The sequence below is a fragment of the Haliotis rufescens genome, unplaced genomic scaffold, assembly GCF_023055435.1.
Source record: "Haliotis rufescens isolate VD_foot unplaced genomic scaffold, xgHalRufe1.0.p SCAF_6, whole genome shotgun sequence".
Lineage (NCBI taxonomy): Eukaryota > Metazoa > Mollusca > Gastropoda > Lepetellida > Haliotidae > Haliotis > Haliotis rufescens.
The window spans coordinates 14043954-14061280 of NW_025964334.1; the positions used below are offsets into that span (position 1 = coordinate 14043954).

The 17327-nt window shown below is 43.4% G+C and overlaps 1 protein-coding gene across 7 annotated transcripts in view; it reads left to right on the top strand.

Annotated features, from left to right (window-relative positions):
* Positions 1-15455, top strand: part of LOC124135448 (differentially expressed in FDCP 8 homolog A-like) — a 41281-nt gene extending 25826 nt beyond the window's left edge. For 3 of the 7 annotated variants that reach the window (XM_048385902.1, XM_048385906.1, XM_048385907.1), the window contains 8 exons: positions 1103-1247; positions 2132-2196; positions 3622-3721; positions 4924-5051; positions 9213-9326; positions 11751-12292; positions 12730-12839; positions 14590-15455. In XM_048385902.1, the coding sequence (XP_048241859.1) occupies positions 1103-1247; positions 2132-2196; positions 3622-3721; positions 4924-5051; positions 9213-9326; positions 11751-12292; positions 12730-12839; positions 14590-14669 (1284 nt within the window). In that variant the 3' untranslated portion in view covers positions 14670-15455. The remainder of the gene's footprint in view (positions 1-1102; positions 1248-2131; positions 2197-3621; positions 3722-4923; positions 5052-9212; positions 9327-11750; positions 12293-12729; positions 12840-14589) is intronic. The other 4 variants (XR_007218727.1, XM_048385903.1, XM_048385905.1 and 1 more) reach the window with 4 other exon arrangements.
* Positions 15456-17327: the final 1872 nt, after the last annotated feature.

A 17327-nucleotide genomic window follows, 5' to 3' on the forward strand; every position in this document is an offset into this window, starting at 1 on the left:
GGTAGCCTAGTGGGTAAGGTGTTCACTTGACACGCCAAAGACCTGTGTGCAATTCTCGACATGAGTACAATGTATGGAGCCCATTCCTGGTGTCCCCTGCCGTGATACTGCTTTATATTCTATTGTGCAGCCATCGTAGATATTCTTGACTACCACTTATAATAAAAAAGTATAAGAACAATAATCTTATCTACTTTGGCAAAATACTTGCCGCAGCCATAGGCCTGAGCGACTATCGGGGTAAATCTCATGGATTGATAAGACATATATTTGCATCTTAGGTGATTCAATTTGTTGTGCAGGGGGGCATGGGTGGTCAAGTTGTCTAAGAAGCCATGATTTACTGTGCAGAGTTGCATCCCTTGGTCACGCCAGAAACCTATGATTGTGGGTTCGAATCCTGGTGTTTCTAGGTTTGTCAGCCCCATACCTGTGCTTGTGGGTTTTACCGAAGCGGTAAACGTCTGAGACCTGCATCACTTTGGGATTTCCTCCCAATTAAGCTGACATGCTGTGATATAACTGGAATACTGTTGAAAGCGGTGTTAAACCCAACTCACTCACTCACTCATGGTTGTGCAGAATTGTGTCCCTTAGGCATGCCATAAACCTATTATCATGGGTTCGAATCCCAGTTCACCCTTACTATGTTTCTAGGTAAACGTATTAGGTCTGCATCTCTTTGGGCTTTCTTTCCTCATCAAGCTGACCCACCATGATATATCTGAAATACTACTTGAAGCAGCATTAAACCTCACTCACTCACTCACTCACTCACTCACTCACTCACTCACTCACTCACTCACTCACTCACTCACTCACTCACTCACTCACTCACCCAACCACCCACCCACCCACCCACCCTCACTCTCACTCACTCACTCACTCACTCACTCACTCACTCACTCACTCACTCACTCACTCACTCACTCACTCACTCACCCAACCACCCACCCACCCACCCACCCTCACTCTCACTCACTCACTCACTCACTCACTCACTCACTCACTCACTCACTCACTCACTCACTCACTCACCCACCCACCCACTCACTCACTCACTCACTCACCCACTCACTCTGTCTCTTGTTTTGTTTTCCAGGAGGGTTCAGAGCCTGTCTCCCCGGATGTGAAGGTTGTGGTCGGACACAAGTTCCGAGAGAAGACAAGTCGGAGCTCCAAACACTACTGTGAGAAGTGTAACGCCGTCATCTGGGGAATGGTCCAGGCATGGTATAAATGTATAGGTAAGGCTGGAGGAGGGCTATAGCAGGTGATCTTAAAGTAACAGGATTCTTGGAGAATATATGTGAGTAGGTTTTAGGTGTGGTAGTATTTGACTGAGTGACCATTTGTTTTTCTGGTGATGGCTGACATGGCTGAAATAAACTGATCTAGCTGTTCTGACGTGACCTGTAATGGGATGTCCTCCAATCTTTGTTTAGAGGTGAGATGATTTTAATGAGATTAAGCTAAAATGCAGCTTATGCATCACAGCATAAGACTTTCAGATTAAGAATTACAACTCCGTTTCAGAGGAGTGGCATTTTCGCATGACAAGGGAGTTAACTGATTGTAAAAGGCTTGATGGTAGTGCCACCAGTGGCTATTACAAATAATGACCCTTCTATGTCCCTCCTATTGACCAATCAGATTCCACCACTCATATCACTTGCAATTGCTTCAAACAAAATGGTGGAGCCCAGTCAATACTATCTGATCGATAATCAAAATCTATATCTGTAAAAATGGGTCTGACTTCGTGAAGTGCATCAAATCAGGTGAGCACCTTGACGCACATGAAAAGATTTGGAAAATATCTGTTGACGCCGAGTTGGCGGTACACATGCTTTACAAATCCTGCAATCGACTGAAATCTTCTCAGCAGTTTACAAACCGGATGTCGATGTTATTACGCGATTTTGATTGGACTAGACTCATTAGTCAAGCTGAAAACTCAATATATCCAGCCTAGTTCGGCAAGGGTGGAAACTGGACTTTTATAGTCAGTTAACTCCCTTGCCTCAGGAAGATTGTGAGTGAAGAAGGGTGAATGGAAATCCAAAAAAGAAAGTCCTACTCTTTTAATAAGCCATGATGTGAGTTTGATGAAGTGAACCTTTCTTTCCAGACTGCGGCTACAGCTGCCATGCCAAGTGCCTCATCCTCATCACCAGGACATGTGCAAAACAGCGGGTGAGTCGGCTGTTGCCGTAACATACAGGAGGTACCTCTATTGTCTTCCCCCTGGGGATTTCCGTGTACCAGGCTGCTGTCCGGGGTATAGTGGATAGACCGTCTGTACAGAGATCAATGGTTCGACCATGTACACATCATACCAAAAATGTTAATCGTATGGTACTTGTTGTTACCATGTCTGGCGCTTGGCATTAAGGGGAAAAAACAAGAACTGGTCAGATTGGATTCAGTTTCTGATGGGGGCACGGGTGGCCCAGTTGTCTAAGGCGCCACAATTTGCTGTCCCTTGGCCATGATAGAAACCTATGATTGTGGGTTCGAATCCCAGTTCGCCCCGATTATGTTTCTAGGTTTGTCAGCACCATACCCATGCTCATGGGTTTCACCGAAGTGGTAAACGTCTGAGATCTGCATCACTTCGGGCTTTCCTCCAACATTAAGCTGATACACCGTGATATAACTGGAATAGTGTTAAAAGTGGCGTTAAACCCAACTCACTCACTCACTCTGAGAGGGGCATGTGTTTCACCTCACCTCGTAACACAATGGTTCCCCATGCTAGGGGTTAACCGTTACATAGTGCACCGGTGCATTGTGAGTTTTCATGAGGCAATACACTGCATCATGTGCTGTATCGTTTCACACCTACCCCATCCCTATAGTAGGTGAGGTGAAATTGGGTTTAACGCCGCGTCCAAGATTATTGCACTTATATAGCGACGTGCATGCACGTGTGTGTGTGTGTGTGTGGCTGCTTGTACTAGTCCGGACTAATGCTGATTTATAGTGCTAGCTCACTGAGATACCATGCCGCAGTTTAACATGAATACCCCACTCAGACACAGTATACTGACTTAGAGCCGACCGGTCCTTGTTTTAGCCCCTTAATGCCGAGCACCAGACAGGATAACAACAAGTACCATCTTTTAACGCCTTTTGGTATGACGCAGCCGGGGATCTAAGCCCGGACCTTCCCCTCTCCGGGCGGACGCTCTGCCACTAGACCATGGAGGCGGTCCATCCCTATAGTAAGATAGCAGTGAAGGATATGGTGGTTAGGATGTGTGACCTGGCTGATTGCGCCGTGACCTTGTGGATCCCTGACCGTGTACATGTCATAGATAATTACAAGTTTGTATCATGGGTTTGATGGAATCTACACAGGAAGTAATTTTTTTTTTAGTGATATCAGGACATGAAATGTTAATAATGTATGATATCAATTTCAAGATAGTTAATCTTAATATATCTGTTATATTTCCTTGTTTTATGTGTCTTGGGTGTGAACAAGTTTGAGTTTTCTTCCTGCCTAAGAAAAATAGAGAAGAGAAAAGAAAACACCTGGTGAAAAAAGGTTTTGCTTTATTTCAGGACTTCCCTGTTGTTTTAATGAATTTTGAAAAAGAGTGTCTGTTGTTGCAGGTGCTGGAGAACCCGTCCTACTGTCTGTCCATCTGCCCCCAGAAGGGCCTGGCCTCACAGAACTACCGATGTGCCGAGTGCAAGTCTTCCTTGTCATTCAGTAAGATTTGCATTGGTGCTCCAGTAACGATGTTGTCTTACAGCAAGGCTCCAGATTATGTTTGGAGTATTTACTCACATGTTGTCGTTCACATTGGGTATTAATTTTTTTTTTCGGGGGGGGGGTTGTGTGTGGAGGGGGGTCAATAATCATGTACTCTTGGGTGCAGTGTGTTAGGTTGAGTTGAAATTTTTAAAGATAATTCTACTTCTTTGCTATTACTTCTTTGAGAGGCATTTAGAAGTTGGAGTACTAAGTAAGGATAAGATATCTGGATGAACAACTTCTTTATTACAACTAGGAGGGATGTTTTGGTGCAGATTCTAACTTGGTTATCAAGCAAGAATAAGGCTGACGAGTATGTTTCCCTTTTGTTTATAGGGTATTTTCTTGCATATTGTGTGCACATTTTTTCCCAAAAACACAGCTGTGTAGATGGGGGTGCGCATTATACACGGCATAATGAGTTTTGATGTTTTTTACCCCCAATGCAAAGACATTACCGGAAATACCATGTCAACAAATCCGTACTAAAGTACGCAAATTAATCATGTAATTACACTGGTTTTTTTTAAAGTGTTCTTTGTATATCTTCACGTATGTTTGTAACTTATTTCATTAATTTTATTCAAAATTCCTTTTAATATTGTTTTGTTTAATTTTAGCGAAATCGTGTGTGAAGTGATCGGAAGATCGCACAACTCACCGTTATTAACAGCAACCACGGTCAGATTACCACTATTGATGCCTTGATACAAACTTTAGTCGACAGAGAATGGATACATACATCATAAATGCCATACTTTGACTCGTTAAAAGTCATATTTGTTGTATTTTGACGATTGTATGTCAACACATAGTTCTCGCGATCATGTGCACGGGAGCCTTGACGGTGACTGGTTCCATGTGAAAAAAAGTACTACTGGCTTCACCTGTTGTGATGTTTACCTTATATCACCCTTTTTGTGTCCATAACAGGCATCTCCACTCCAGTGTTACTACATCCCAATCTATTGAAGTGTAAACACTGCCTCATACCTGTAATTTATGCTTGTCAAACATACTGTACATCACTTGCTTGATAACGGTGTTAGAACCTACACCAAAACGTTGCTCCTAATCATAATAAAGAAGTTATTCATCAATATATTTTATCCTTACTGTCTATGCTGTTTTAGGTAACTTCTGTGTTTGTGTTTCAGAGTCAGGAGCTGCGGAGCCTCGGCTGTGTGATTACAGCGGCAACTACTACTGCGAGCTGTGTCACTGGAACGACCAGATGACCATACCAGGCCGGGTGCTTCACAACTGGGACTTCCTGCCTCGTAAGGTAAGGCCACCCATTTTTATTTTTTTTATTTTTCATTTCACGGGCTGCCTCCCCTACTGAAAAGCTGCCAGTATAAGAAATAAATTAAACATAAAAATATTTATTTTTATTATGTCCCCTGCTCATAATATAGACCCTCTTATATATAAAATGTTATATATAAAATCCATGTCTACATCACTATTCGTGATTCAAGACGCCACCAGCAAATCCACTGCAGAATTCTTTTCTTAAAAGACCACCTCTGTGGTCTAGTGGTAGAGCGTCCGCCCGGAGAGCGGAAGGTCCAGGGTTTGATCCCCGGCCGCATCATACCAAAAGACATTAAAAGACGGTACTTGTTGTCACCCTGTCTGACGCTTGGCATTAAGGGGCTAAAACAAAGACTGGTCGGCTCGGAGTCAGTATACTGTCTGAGTGCGGTATTCATGTTAAACTGCGGCATGGTATCTCAGTGAGCTAGCACTATAAATCGGCATCAGTACAGACTAGTACAAGCAGCCACACAAACACACACACGTACATGCACATCGCTATATAAGTGCAATAATCTTGGACGCGACGTTAAACCCCATTTCACCTCACCTTTTCTTAAAAATATATAAATTATTGACGTTTTTTTTATACTTTTGTTTTGACCTACTTTTTGTGACAAAGCTGGAATAAATCTGTGAAACATAAAATTATATAAGTGTGACCTAAGTCCTGTGGAGAATTTCATAGTTTGGCATCAACAGACCAACTATAGATTGCAAATATACTGCTTCCGGCTATGTTTACCACACAATACACATGGTAATCTTAATGTTTGGCCAGGTGAGAATTGTAGGCAAAACAGTCCCCAGTATCCAATGCTTGTCAGACAATCAGAACTGCTACCTATTGTCAATATTAATAACAAGACAATTTGTCCTCTGTAACATGTGTGTCACTGTTCCCAAACAGCACAGATTAATAGTCCTAGACACAGTAATATTTTCCTGTTTGGGGATTTCTGGGCTAGGGTAGGAACATTGTGCCCCTTGCGTCTCCACAGAACAGTGGTCAGAATGGCTGATGTGTGCAGTGGCTGATGTGTGCAGTGGCTGATGTGTGCAGTGGCTGATGTGTGCTGTGGCTGATGTGTGCAGTGGCTGATGTGTGCAGTGGCTGATGTGTGCAGTGGCTGATGTGTGCAGTGGCTGATGTGTGCAGTGGCTGATGTGTGCAGTGGCTGATGTGTGCAGTGGCTGATGTGTGCAGTGGCTGATGTGTGCAGTGGCTGATGTGTGCAAGCTCGTTAAGATCCAATCATTGTGCTTCGATACCTTTCTCTCTGCAAGGAGCTGCTGGGGTAGCCGAGTGGTTTAAGAGTTTGCTCATTATGCCGAAAGCCTGGGTTGCAATGTGTGAAGTCCATTTCTGTTATCCCCCGATGTGATATTGCTGGAATATTGCTAAAAGTGGTGTAAAACCATACTCACTTTCTTCAAGACTTGAAAAACCCTACAAGATGCAAAGTGTTTGTATGACAATGTGTGTGAGAGTACACCGCTGACAATGGGTTTGAATACACCACTGACAATGTGTGAGTACACCACTGACAATGTGTGTGAGTACACTGCTGACAATGTGTGAGTACACCACTGACAATGTGTGTGAGTACACTGCTGACAATGTGAGAGTACACCGCTGACAATGTGTGTGAATACACCACTGACAATGTCTGAGTACACCACTGACAATGTGTGTGAGTACACCACTGACAATGTGTGAGTACACCACTGACAATGTGTGTGAGTACACTGCTGACAATGTGTGAGTACACCACTGACAATGTGTGAGAGTACACCACTGACAATGTGTGTGAGTACACCACTGACAATGTGTGTGAGTACACCACTGACAATGTGTGAGTTCACCACTGACAATGTTTGAGAGTACACTGCTGACAATGTGTGACAGTACACCACTGACAATGTGTGAGAGTACACCACTGACAATGTGTGAGAGTACACCACTGACAATGTGTGTGAGTACACCACTGACAATGTGTGAGTTCACCACTGACAATGTGTGAGAGTACACTGCTGACAATGTGTGAGTACACCACTGACAATGTGTGAGAGTACACCACTGACAATGTGTGAGAGTACACCACTGACAATGTGTGTGAGTACACCACTGACAATGTGTGTGAGTACACTGCTGACAATGTGTGAGAGTACACCACTGACAATGTGTGAGAGTACACCACTGACAATGTGTGAGAGTACACCACTGACAATGTGTGAGAGTACACCACTGACAATGTGTGAGAGTACACCACTGACAATGTGTGTGAGTACAACACTGACAATGTGTGAGAGTACACCACTGACAATGTGTGAGAGTACACCACTGACAATGTGTGAGTACACCACTGATAATGTGTGAGAGTACACTGCTGACAATGTGTGAGAGTACACCACTGACAATATGTGAGTACACCACTGACAATGTGTGAGAGTACACCACTGACAATGTGTGAGAGTACACCACTGACAATGTGTGTGGGTACACCACTGACAATGTGTGAGAGTACACCACTGACAATGTGTGAGAGTACACCACTGACAATGTGTGAGAGTACACCACTGACAATGTGTGTGAGTACAACACTGACAATGTGTGAGAGTACACCACTGACAATGTGTGAGAGTACACCACTGACAATGTGTGAGTACACCACTGATAATGTGTGAGAGTACACTGCTGACAATGTGTGAGAGTACACCACTGACAATATGTGAGTACACCACTGACAATGTGTGAGAGTACACCACTGACAATGTGTGAGAGTACACCACTGACAATGTGTGAGAGTACACTGCTGACAATGTGTGAGAGTACACTGCTGACAATGGTTGAGAGTTCACCACTGACAATGTGTGAGAGTACACCACTGACAATGTGTGAGAGTACACCACTGACAATGTGTGAGTACACTTCTGACAATGTGTGCGAGTACACCACTGACAATGTGTGAGAGTACACTGCTGACAATGTGTGAGACTACACTGCTGACAATGTGTGAGAGTACACCACTGACAATGTGTGAGAGTTCACCACTGACAATGTGTGAGAGTACACTACTGACAATGTGTGACAGTACACTGCTGACGATGTGTGAGAGTACACCACTGACAATGTGTGAGAGTACACTGCTGACAATGTGTGACAGTACACTGCTGACAATGTGTGAGAGTACACCACTGACAATGTGTGAGAGTACACCACTGACAATGTGTGAGAGTACACCACTGACAATGTATGAGAGTACACCACTGACAATGTGTGAGAGTACACTGCTGACAATGTGTGAGAGTACACCACTGACAATGTGTGAGAGTACACCACTGACAATGTGTGAGAGTACACTGCTGACAATGTGTGAGTACACTGCTGACAATGTGTGAGAGTACACTGCTGACAATGTGTGAGTACACCACTGACAATGTGTGAGAGTACACTGCTGACAATGTGTGAGAGTACACCACTGACAATGTGTGAGAGTACACCACTGACAATGTGTGACAGTACACTGCTGACAATGTGTGACAGTACACCACTGACAATGTGTGAGAGTACACTGCAGACAATGTGTGAGTACACCACTGACAATGTGTGAGAGTACACTGCTGACAATGTGTGAGAGTACACCACTGACAATATGTGAGAGTACACCACTGACAATGTGTGAGAGTACACCACTGACAATGTGTGAGAGTACACTGCTGACAATGTGTGAGTACACCACTGACAATGTGTGAGAGTACACTGCTGACAATGTGTGAGAGTACACTGCTGACAATGGTTGAGAGTTCACCACTGACAATGTGTGAGAGTACACCACTGACAATGTGTGAGAGTACACCACTGACAATGTGTGAGTACACTGCTGACAATGTGTGCGAGTACACCACTGACAATGTGTGAGACTACACTGCTGACAATGGTTGAGAGTTCACCACTGACAATGGTTGAGAGTTCACCACTGACAATGTGTGAGAGTTCACCACTGACAATGGTTGAGAGTTCACCACTGACAATGTGTGAGTACACTGCTGACAATGTGTGAGTTCACCACTGACAATGTGTGAGAGTACACCACTGACAATGTGACTACCTTTGACACTCCAGGTGTGTCGGGCGTCCAAGCAGTACCTGAAGCTGATGGCCAGCAAGGCTGCGATCCGCATCCAGGACATCAACCCAATGCTGTTCAACTTCGTGGAGGAACTCAGTGAAATCAAGGTAGGCGGGACGTCATTGATGATTCATGTGTTATCTTTAGGCCAGTAAATGTGTCATTCAGTTTAATCCCTCATGAACTCTTTCATGTGCCAGGATCCAAGGCTTATGGGTTTGAATCCCTGATTATGATCCTTGCTTTGTCAGAACCATATCTGTGATCTGCATTACTTTAAACTTTGCTCTCACATTAAGCTGTCAAGCTGTGTTATGACTGACACCCAATAAACCAACTCATTCAATCACTCTTATACTTCCTGCAATACCTGATTTGTAGCTGTAATTGTAAAAAACATATTCACCATGTTAAACGCCCTTTTCCAATAAGAATGTAAAATGAATGATAATCTAAAGATTTATTTGCACCCTCCTCGTCAGATGTAACATTTACTCCAAATGAAGTTTTGAATGATGTAATGATAATTGGTCATGGTAAACTTTTAAGATTTATACTCACCGATAAAATAACCCGCATATACCGTATATCGCTGTGTATAAGGCGACCCCACGTATAAGACGACTCCCCTGTACACGCCTTAAAAATCAACCCAAAATCCTATACTCCGTGTATAAGGCGACCGGGAATGAAACACATCACAAGTCTGACTGATATAGAAGATTTAACGTGCGCTTTCCGACTGTAGCGTATTTCGCACACGGACATCACAAGTTAGTTTATTAGTTAGTTACTTTTGAGATTTAACGTGCGCTTTCCGACTGATGCGTATTTCGCACACATCACAAGTGCACACAAACCTTATATATGCAATAAAAATATGTTTATCTTGCGTTGTTTTTTTTCTACAATGATAGGTCGCGTGTGCAACTCCAGCACACGTCGCCATTTTGTTTTTACACGGTACGACACCAAATTGGTGCCCGTAAAATAAAATTCATTTATGAAGTAATAACATATAAGAGACAATGGTGAGTAATTTAATCGTCAATTAACTATGTTGGAACTAACTAGGCTTATGTTTGCTTCACATTCAGCGTGTGTATTCCACAATCACTTGTACACACCGTCTCTAACACTTGTTAATACAACTGTAAAAACAGCGGGAATTGATTTCAGCTTCACCGGTTATCACATGTTAGGTCACATGTGCAATATGCAAATGCTTACCGGTACTTCCGGCTCTCTGCTCACGGATGTTGATTGTTTTACCGTGTCAGGTGGTTTGACAATCTGCATCGAGGCGAGGGTCATTTCAACTTTATTTGCAGAAATTATTAAACCTTATTCAAGGAAAAGAGATACAAATCATGTTTATGTATGGAAATATTTATTGGAACAGTTATTTAGGACGAAATGCGAAGTTTTATTGTCAAATGCTTGGCTGGCTATCGGACGCCAGTTGACATCGCCAGTGGAAAAAAATGTGAGATCTTCGACTCCGTGTATAAGACGACCCCCCTTCTTAGCCCCCTCATTTTAGGTACGAAAAACTCGCCTTATACACAGCGATATACGGTACCATGTATGTTGGTTAATGTTTGAACAATTACTCATAATCAAGAGATATTAGATTGGTTTGACGCACAAATGAACATACTAGTATGTTTTGTGATCGTATGCTCATAAATGCATCACATGTCACGGCATAGATCCATGACTCGAGATGCACCATTTGTGTTGTGCAGGATTTGCGTGTAAAGTTTGAAAATCTCGTGCAGCATATCGTAATTTGAAAAAAGTCACTCTGTAGTAAAATTTGACTGATTGATGGTTTTATCATTAAGTTGTACACATTGGAAACATCTCTTCTTAACATACATACTTCTCTATATGTTTCTATGGTTTGCGTTTCTTTTGGCAGTGAGTATATATAGAATCAGTTTTACCTGTTGCCAACTAACTTTAATGTACTGAAGATCACAACAATGGCATCCATGAAACTGCCTTCATGGCAGCCATAGGCGTTGGTTGAGCTTCAGAGTCTTGTGACTGTTCCATCAGAATATGGCCCAGATGACACAACGATGATATCTTGAGTCAAGGTTGTTTATTCGGTTATATACTTGATAACAAGACATGTGTGTGAGCACACAGCAGCACTCTCAACCAGACAAATTTCTAACTGTCATTCCCAGCAACCTACCTCCCTTATGTCACATATACTATCCCATAGAACATGACTTACCAGTATGTTACCCTGACGACATCGAATGCGATCACTCACTGGCCGCCCCTTGAAAGGAGACTTGCTCACGCGAGATCTCGGTATATTTTTGTCACTTTTAATATACTACTCAAAAGAAGTTAAGGACCACTTGATTCTTTCATATTACTACAGTTAATCTGGCATGCCATGATGTATTAACTATAGTAATATGAAAGAATCAGGTGGGCCTTAACTTCTTTTGAGTAGTATATTTAACATGACTATTGTGACTATCATGAAGATGCTGTTTGTGCTGTTACAGAAGCTGCGAGAGGAGATGCTGGTGATGAAGAAGTACATCCTGCTGTGTCCCAGCGCCATGAAGTCCAAGCTGCTGCTGCTTGTGCAGACTCGGCAGCACTTCGTAGAGAGCTCCGACATCTACAGCATGAAGGACCTGATGGACATCCAGACAGACACGCTGCTGTCGGAACTAGCCCAGGTCCACTCGGCATGGGCACAGCACATCAAGACAGACTGTGAGGTAAGACCTGTGGACAGACAGACAGACAGACAGACAGACAGGCTGCTGTTGGAACTAGCCCAGGTCCACATGGCATGGGCACAGCACATCAAGACAGACTTTGAGGTAAGACCTGTGGACAGACAGACAGACAGACAGACAGACAGACACGCTGCTGTCAGAACTAGCCCAGGTCCACATGGCATGGGCACAGCACATCAAGACAGACTGTGGGGTAAGACCTGTGGACAGACAGACAGACAGACAGACATGCTGCTGTCGGAACTAGCCCAGGTCCACTCGGCATGGGCACAGCACAGCACATCAAGACAGACTGTGAGGTAGGACCTGTGGACAGACAGACAGACAGACAGACAGACACGCTGCTGTTTGCACTAGAGCAGGTCCACTCAGCATGGGCACAAGACATCAAGACTGTGTCCCCCTTACAGTGGCGGCTCCAGAGGAGTGTGTGAGTGTGTGTGTGGGGGGGGACCCAGCCCCACTGAAGTTACAAATGGTCCAAGTGGAACCCCCATTTTTCTGAAATCCTGGATCCCCCCTGCCCTATATGATCCATGATGGTAGTTGACGCTGTACCCTACATGTCAGTGAGGAGCAGAAGGAAAACAAAAATCTCTGGTGTTTTACAAAGAAACATGAGGGACAAATATTTAAGTAGTTACAAATGTTGTCCATCAAATGAAATGATCAGTGTTAGTCTGTTTCTACACTGTTGGCTCAGCTTGTGTTAAAGTGTCTTGTTGTGTCTCCCCAGCTGTGCCAGGCTCGAGGCTTCTTCTGTGAGATGTGCGAGGAAAAGGAGGTGCTGTTTCCGTTCGATAACATCGCCGTGGTCTGTTCCCAGTGCTCCAATGTCATACACAGGTATGTGTTTAGTGTCATACACAGGTATGTGTTTAGTGTCATACACAGGTATGTGTTAAGTGTCATACACAGGTATGTGTTTAGTGTCATACGCAGGTATGTGTTTAGTGTCATACACAGGTATGTGTTTAGTGTCATACACATGGATTGTAGTTTCATATGAAGGTTTGTTTTTAGCGTCATAGTCAGGTAATGTATTGTTCATACATAGGGATTGTAATGTCATACACAGGTAAATGTCATGTCATACACAGGTAAATGTCATGTCATACACAGGGATTCTAATGTCATACACAGGTAAATGTTATGTCATACACAGGGATTTTAATGTCATACACAGGGATTTTAATGTCATACACAGGGATTGTAATGTCATACACAGGTCATACACAGGGATTGTAATGTCATACACAGGGATTGTAATGTCATACACAGGGATTGTAATGTCATACACAGGTAAATGTCATGTCATGCACAGGTAAATGTAATGTCATACACAGGGATTTTAATGTCATACACAGGGATTTTAATGTCATACACAGGTAAATGTTATGTCATAAACAGGGATTTAATGTCATACACGGGGATTTTAATGTCATACACGGGGATTGTAATGTCATACACAGGGATTGTAATGTCATACACAGGTCAATATGTCATACACAGGGATTGTAATGTCATACACAGGTAAATGGCATGTCATACACAGGGATTTTAATGCCATACACAGGTAAATGTTATGTAATACACTGGGATTTTAATGTCATACACAGGGATTTTAATGTCATACACAGGGATTGTAATGTCATACACAGGGATTTTAATGTCATACACAGGGATTGTAATGTCATACACAGGGATTTTAATGTCATACACAGGTCAATGTCATGTCATACACAGCTAAATGTCTTGTCATACACAGGGATTGTAATGTCATTGACATGGTCATGTATTGTGATGATACTGTAGTAATTTGTTATCTTCCCGAGGCAAGGGAGTTAACTGACAGTAAAAGTCCAGTTTCCACCCATGCCGAACTAGGCTGGTATTTCATGGCTGGACCATAGCTCCACCAGCGGCTATTATGAATTATGTCCCTTCTATGTCCCTCCTTTTGACCAGGGCGGTCGGGTAGCCTAGTGGTTAAAGCGTGCGCTCGTCACGCCGAAGACCCGGTTTCGATTCCCGACATGGGTACAATGTGTGAAGCCCATTTCTGGTGTCCCCCGCCGTGATATTGCTGGAATATTGCTAAAAGCGGCGTAAAACCATATTCACTCACTCACTCACACTCCTTTTGACCATTAGATTCCATCTCTCATATCACTTGTGTTTGCGTAAAAGTCAAGATGATCTGATTGATAATCTATATTGGGTCTTAATCAGCAAAGTGCTTCAAATCACTTGATCATCTTGATTAAAAACATGTAAAGATTTGCAAAATATTTGCCAACGTCCATTTGACAGTACACATGCTATGCAAATCCTGCATTCAACTGAAATCTGGATGTTGAAATCCATGTTTACGAACTGGGTATCTAGTTCGTTACCCAATTTTGATTGGACTAAGCATAGAATCGTTATTTCAGCCAAAATGTAACTCTGGAATTCCAGCCTGGACATTTATAGTTAGTAAACGCCCTTGCCTCAGGAAGATGGTAATTTATGTGAGAGTAATTAAGATATAGGAGTTGATGTTTCATGAGGCAGTGTGACTGAGAGACACTGAGTGGGGAGGTTTCTGTTTCAGGCACTGTTTTGACAAACAAGGTCAATGTCCACGATGTCAGAGGAGAGACAGACGGAAGGTCAACTGACCTCATCCAGTGACCTTTGACCTGTCTTTTTTGAGGAAATCAACAGTAACATGAACACAAGGTGAGCTGACCTCATCCAGTGTCCACTGACCGGTCAATGTCCACGATGTCAGCGTGACAGACGGGAGTTCAACTGACCTCATCCAGTGTCCACTGACCGGTCAATGTCCACGATGTCAGAGGAGAGACAGAAGGAAGGTCAACTGACCTCATCCAGTGACCTTTGACCGGTCAATGTCCACGATGTCAGCGTAGAGACAGACAGAAGGTCAACTGACCTCATCCAGTGACCTTTGACCGGTCAATGTCCACGATGTCAGCAGAGAGACAGACAGAAGGTCAACTGACCTCATCCAGTGTCCACTGACTGGTCAATGTCCACGATGTCAGCGGAGAGACAGAAGGAAGGTCAACTGACCTCATCCAGTGTCCACTGACCGGTCAATGTCCACGATGTCAGCAGAGAGACAGACAGGTCAACTGACCTCATCCAGTGTCCACTGACCGGTCAATGTCCACGATGTCAGCGGAGAGACAGACAGAAGGTCAACTGACCTCATCCAGTGACCATTGACCGGTCAATGTCCACGATGTCAGCGGAGAGACAGACAGAAGGTCAACTGACCTCATCCAGTGACCATTGACCGGTCAATGTCCACTATGTCAGCGGAGAGACAGACAGAAGGTCAACTGACCTCATCCAGTGTCCACTGACCGGTCAATGTCCACGATGTCAGCGGAGAGACAGACAGAAGGTCAACTGACCTCATCCAGTGTCCACTGACCGGTCGATGTCCACGATGTCAGCGGAGAGACAGACGGAAGGTCAACTGACCTCATCCAGTGACCATTGACCGGTCAATGTCCACAATGTCAGCAGAGAGACAGACAGAAGGTCAACTGACCTCATCCAGTGTCCACTGACTGGTCAATGTCCACGATGTCAGCGGAGAGACAGAAGGAAGGTCAACTGACCTCATCCAGTGACCATTGACCGGTCAATGTCCTCGATGTCAGCGGAGAGACAGACCTTTGGAAGGTCAACTGACCTCATCCAGTGACCTTTGACCTGTCTTTTTTGAGGAAATTAACAGTGAGATGATCACAAGGTGAGCTGACCTCATCCAGTGTCCACTGACAGGTCAATGTCCACGATGTCAGAGGAGAGACAGACAGAAGGTCAACAGATCTCATCCAGCGACCTTTGACCTGTCGTTATTGAGGGCATCTGTGAGAGACAGGTGGATGGTCAACTAGCCTCATCCAGTGCCCATTGGCCAGTCAAAGATTCCAGGCCAGTGTTGGATGCTGAAGTTGTCAGTGTGAACATTGGTGTGAATCAGACGTTGTGTGAACAGAAGGAAGAGACAGGGTGTCTGAGGACAGGGAACTCCAGGTGAAAACAGGGCGCTAGCATGTTAGCTATATATGTGATAAACTACACTTACATTACAAATTGTAAATATACCATATATTTAAGACCTTGATAAATTAGTTGATATATTTTCATCCTTGCTCACCTCTTAAAACATGACAGCCTGTATCTCATCATGTAAAGTGCAACAGGAAGATTGACATGGTGAAGTCAAATCATTGAAAACACAGAGCCCCAATATCAAAAAAATAGTTGGAGGAAAATCTGTTAATTGATTTTTGAGGCCAAAAAATGATGTGATGAGAAGATATGACGCAGGCAACGTTTCATCGAAACATGAAAGATGGGCATTTACTTCATCAGGGACTGGGGTTTGCTTTTGTGTCCAGTATAAACTCTTTCTCTAGTTTTACAAACATGAATTTCTTAATGTTTCATCAATAAGATTTTCGTTCACATTAAGTTTGAACGATAGGCATTGTAGCCATCACATTGTTGCTTGTTCTAGATACAACGTGGAATAAAGTTGCACTGCTTTCTATATATTGCCATATAAGGCTAAAAAATATAATCATCACAAAGCTCCACTTCATTTTCAGTGAGATTTGAACTCTAAACAGGAGAGATCTATTTTGCTGAAATGAACACATTAAAAAAAGATTTAGAAAAACAATTTCCTCCTGATTGAGCATGGGGACCCCACAAAACTTCAAAATTCTAATTCTGCATAGTATCCGTCCTTAGTGTGACCTATCTCAAGTTATCAGTACCAAGTTGTATCACAGTGAGTTACTTCATAAGAGCACATGTCCGTACATATCAATGACAAATATTCATGTCTGTAAAGTGCTCTAGTTATGCATGACTGTATGGTGAACAAAATGTAAATATATTTATTCAAATGTGTATATGTGAAGTTATATTAAATGAATGCTATTTACGTACAATTCTTGTCTTGTTATGGCAGTATGAATGACGAATGTGTGAGTGTAGTGGACCGCCTCCATTGTCTGGTGGAGCATCTCCCTGGAGCAGGAGTGTGAGTGAGTATGGTTTTACGCCGCTTTTAGCAATATTCCAGCAATATCATGGCAGGGGACACCAGAAATGGGCTTCACACATTGTACCCATGTCGGGAATCGAACCCGGGTCTTCGGCGTGACGAGGCAACGCTTTAACCACTAGGCTACCCGACCGCCCCCTGGAGAGCAGGAGGTCAGCGTTCAATCACCACCCGCGTCATACCAAAAGACGTTAAAAGATGGTACTTGTTACACATCCTGTTGTTTGGCATTG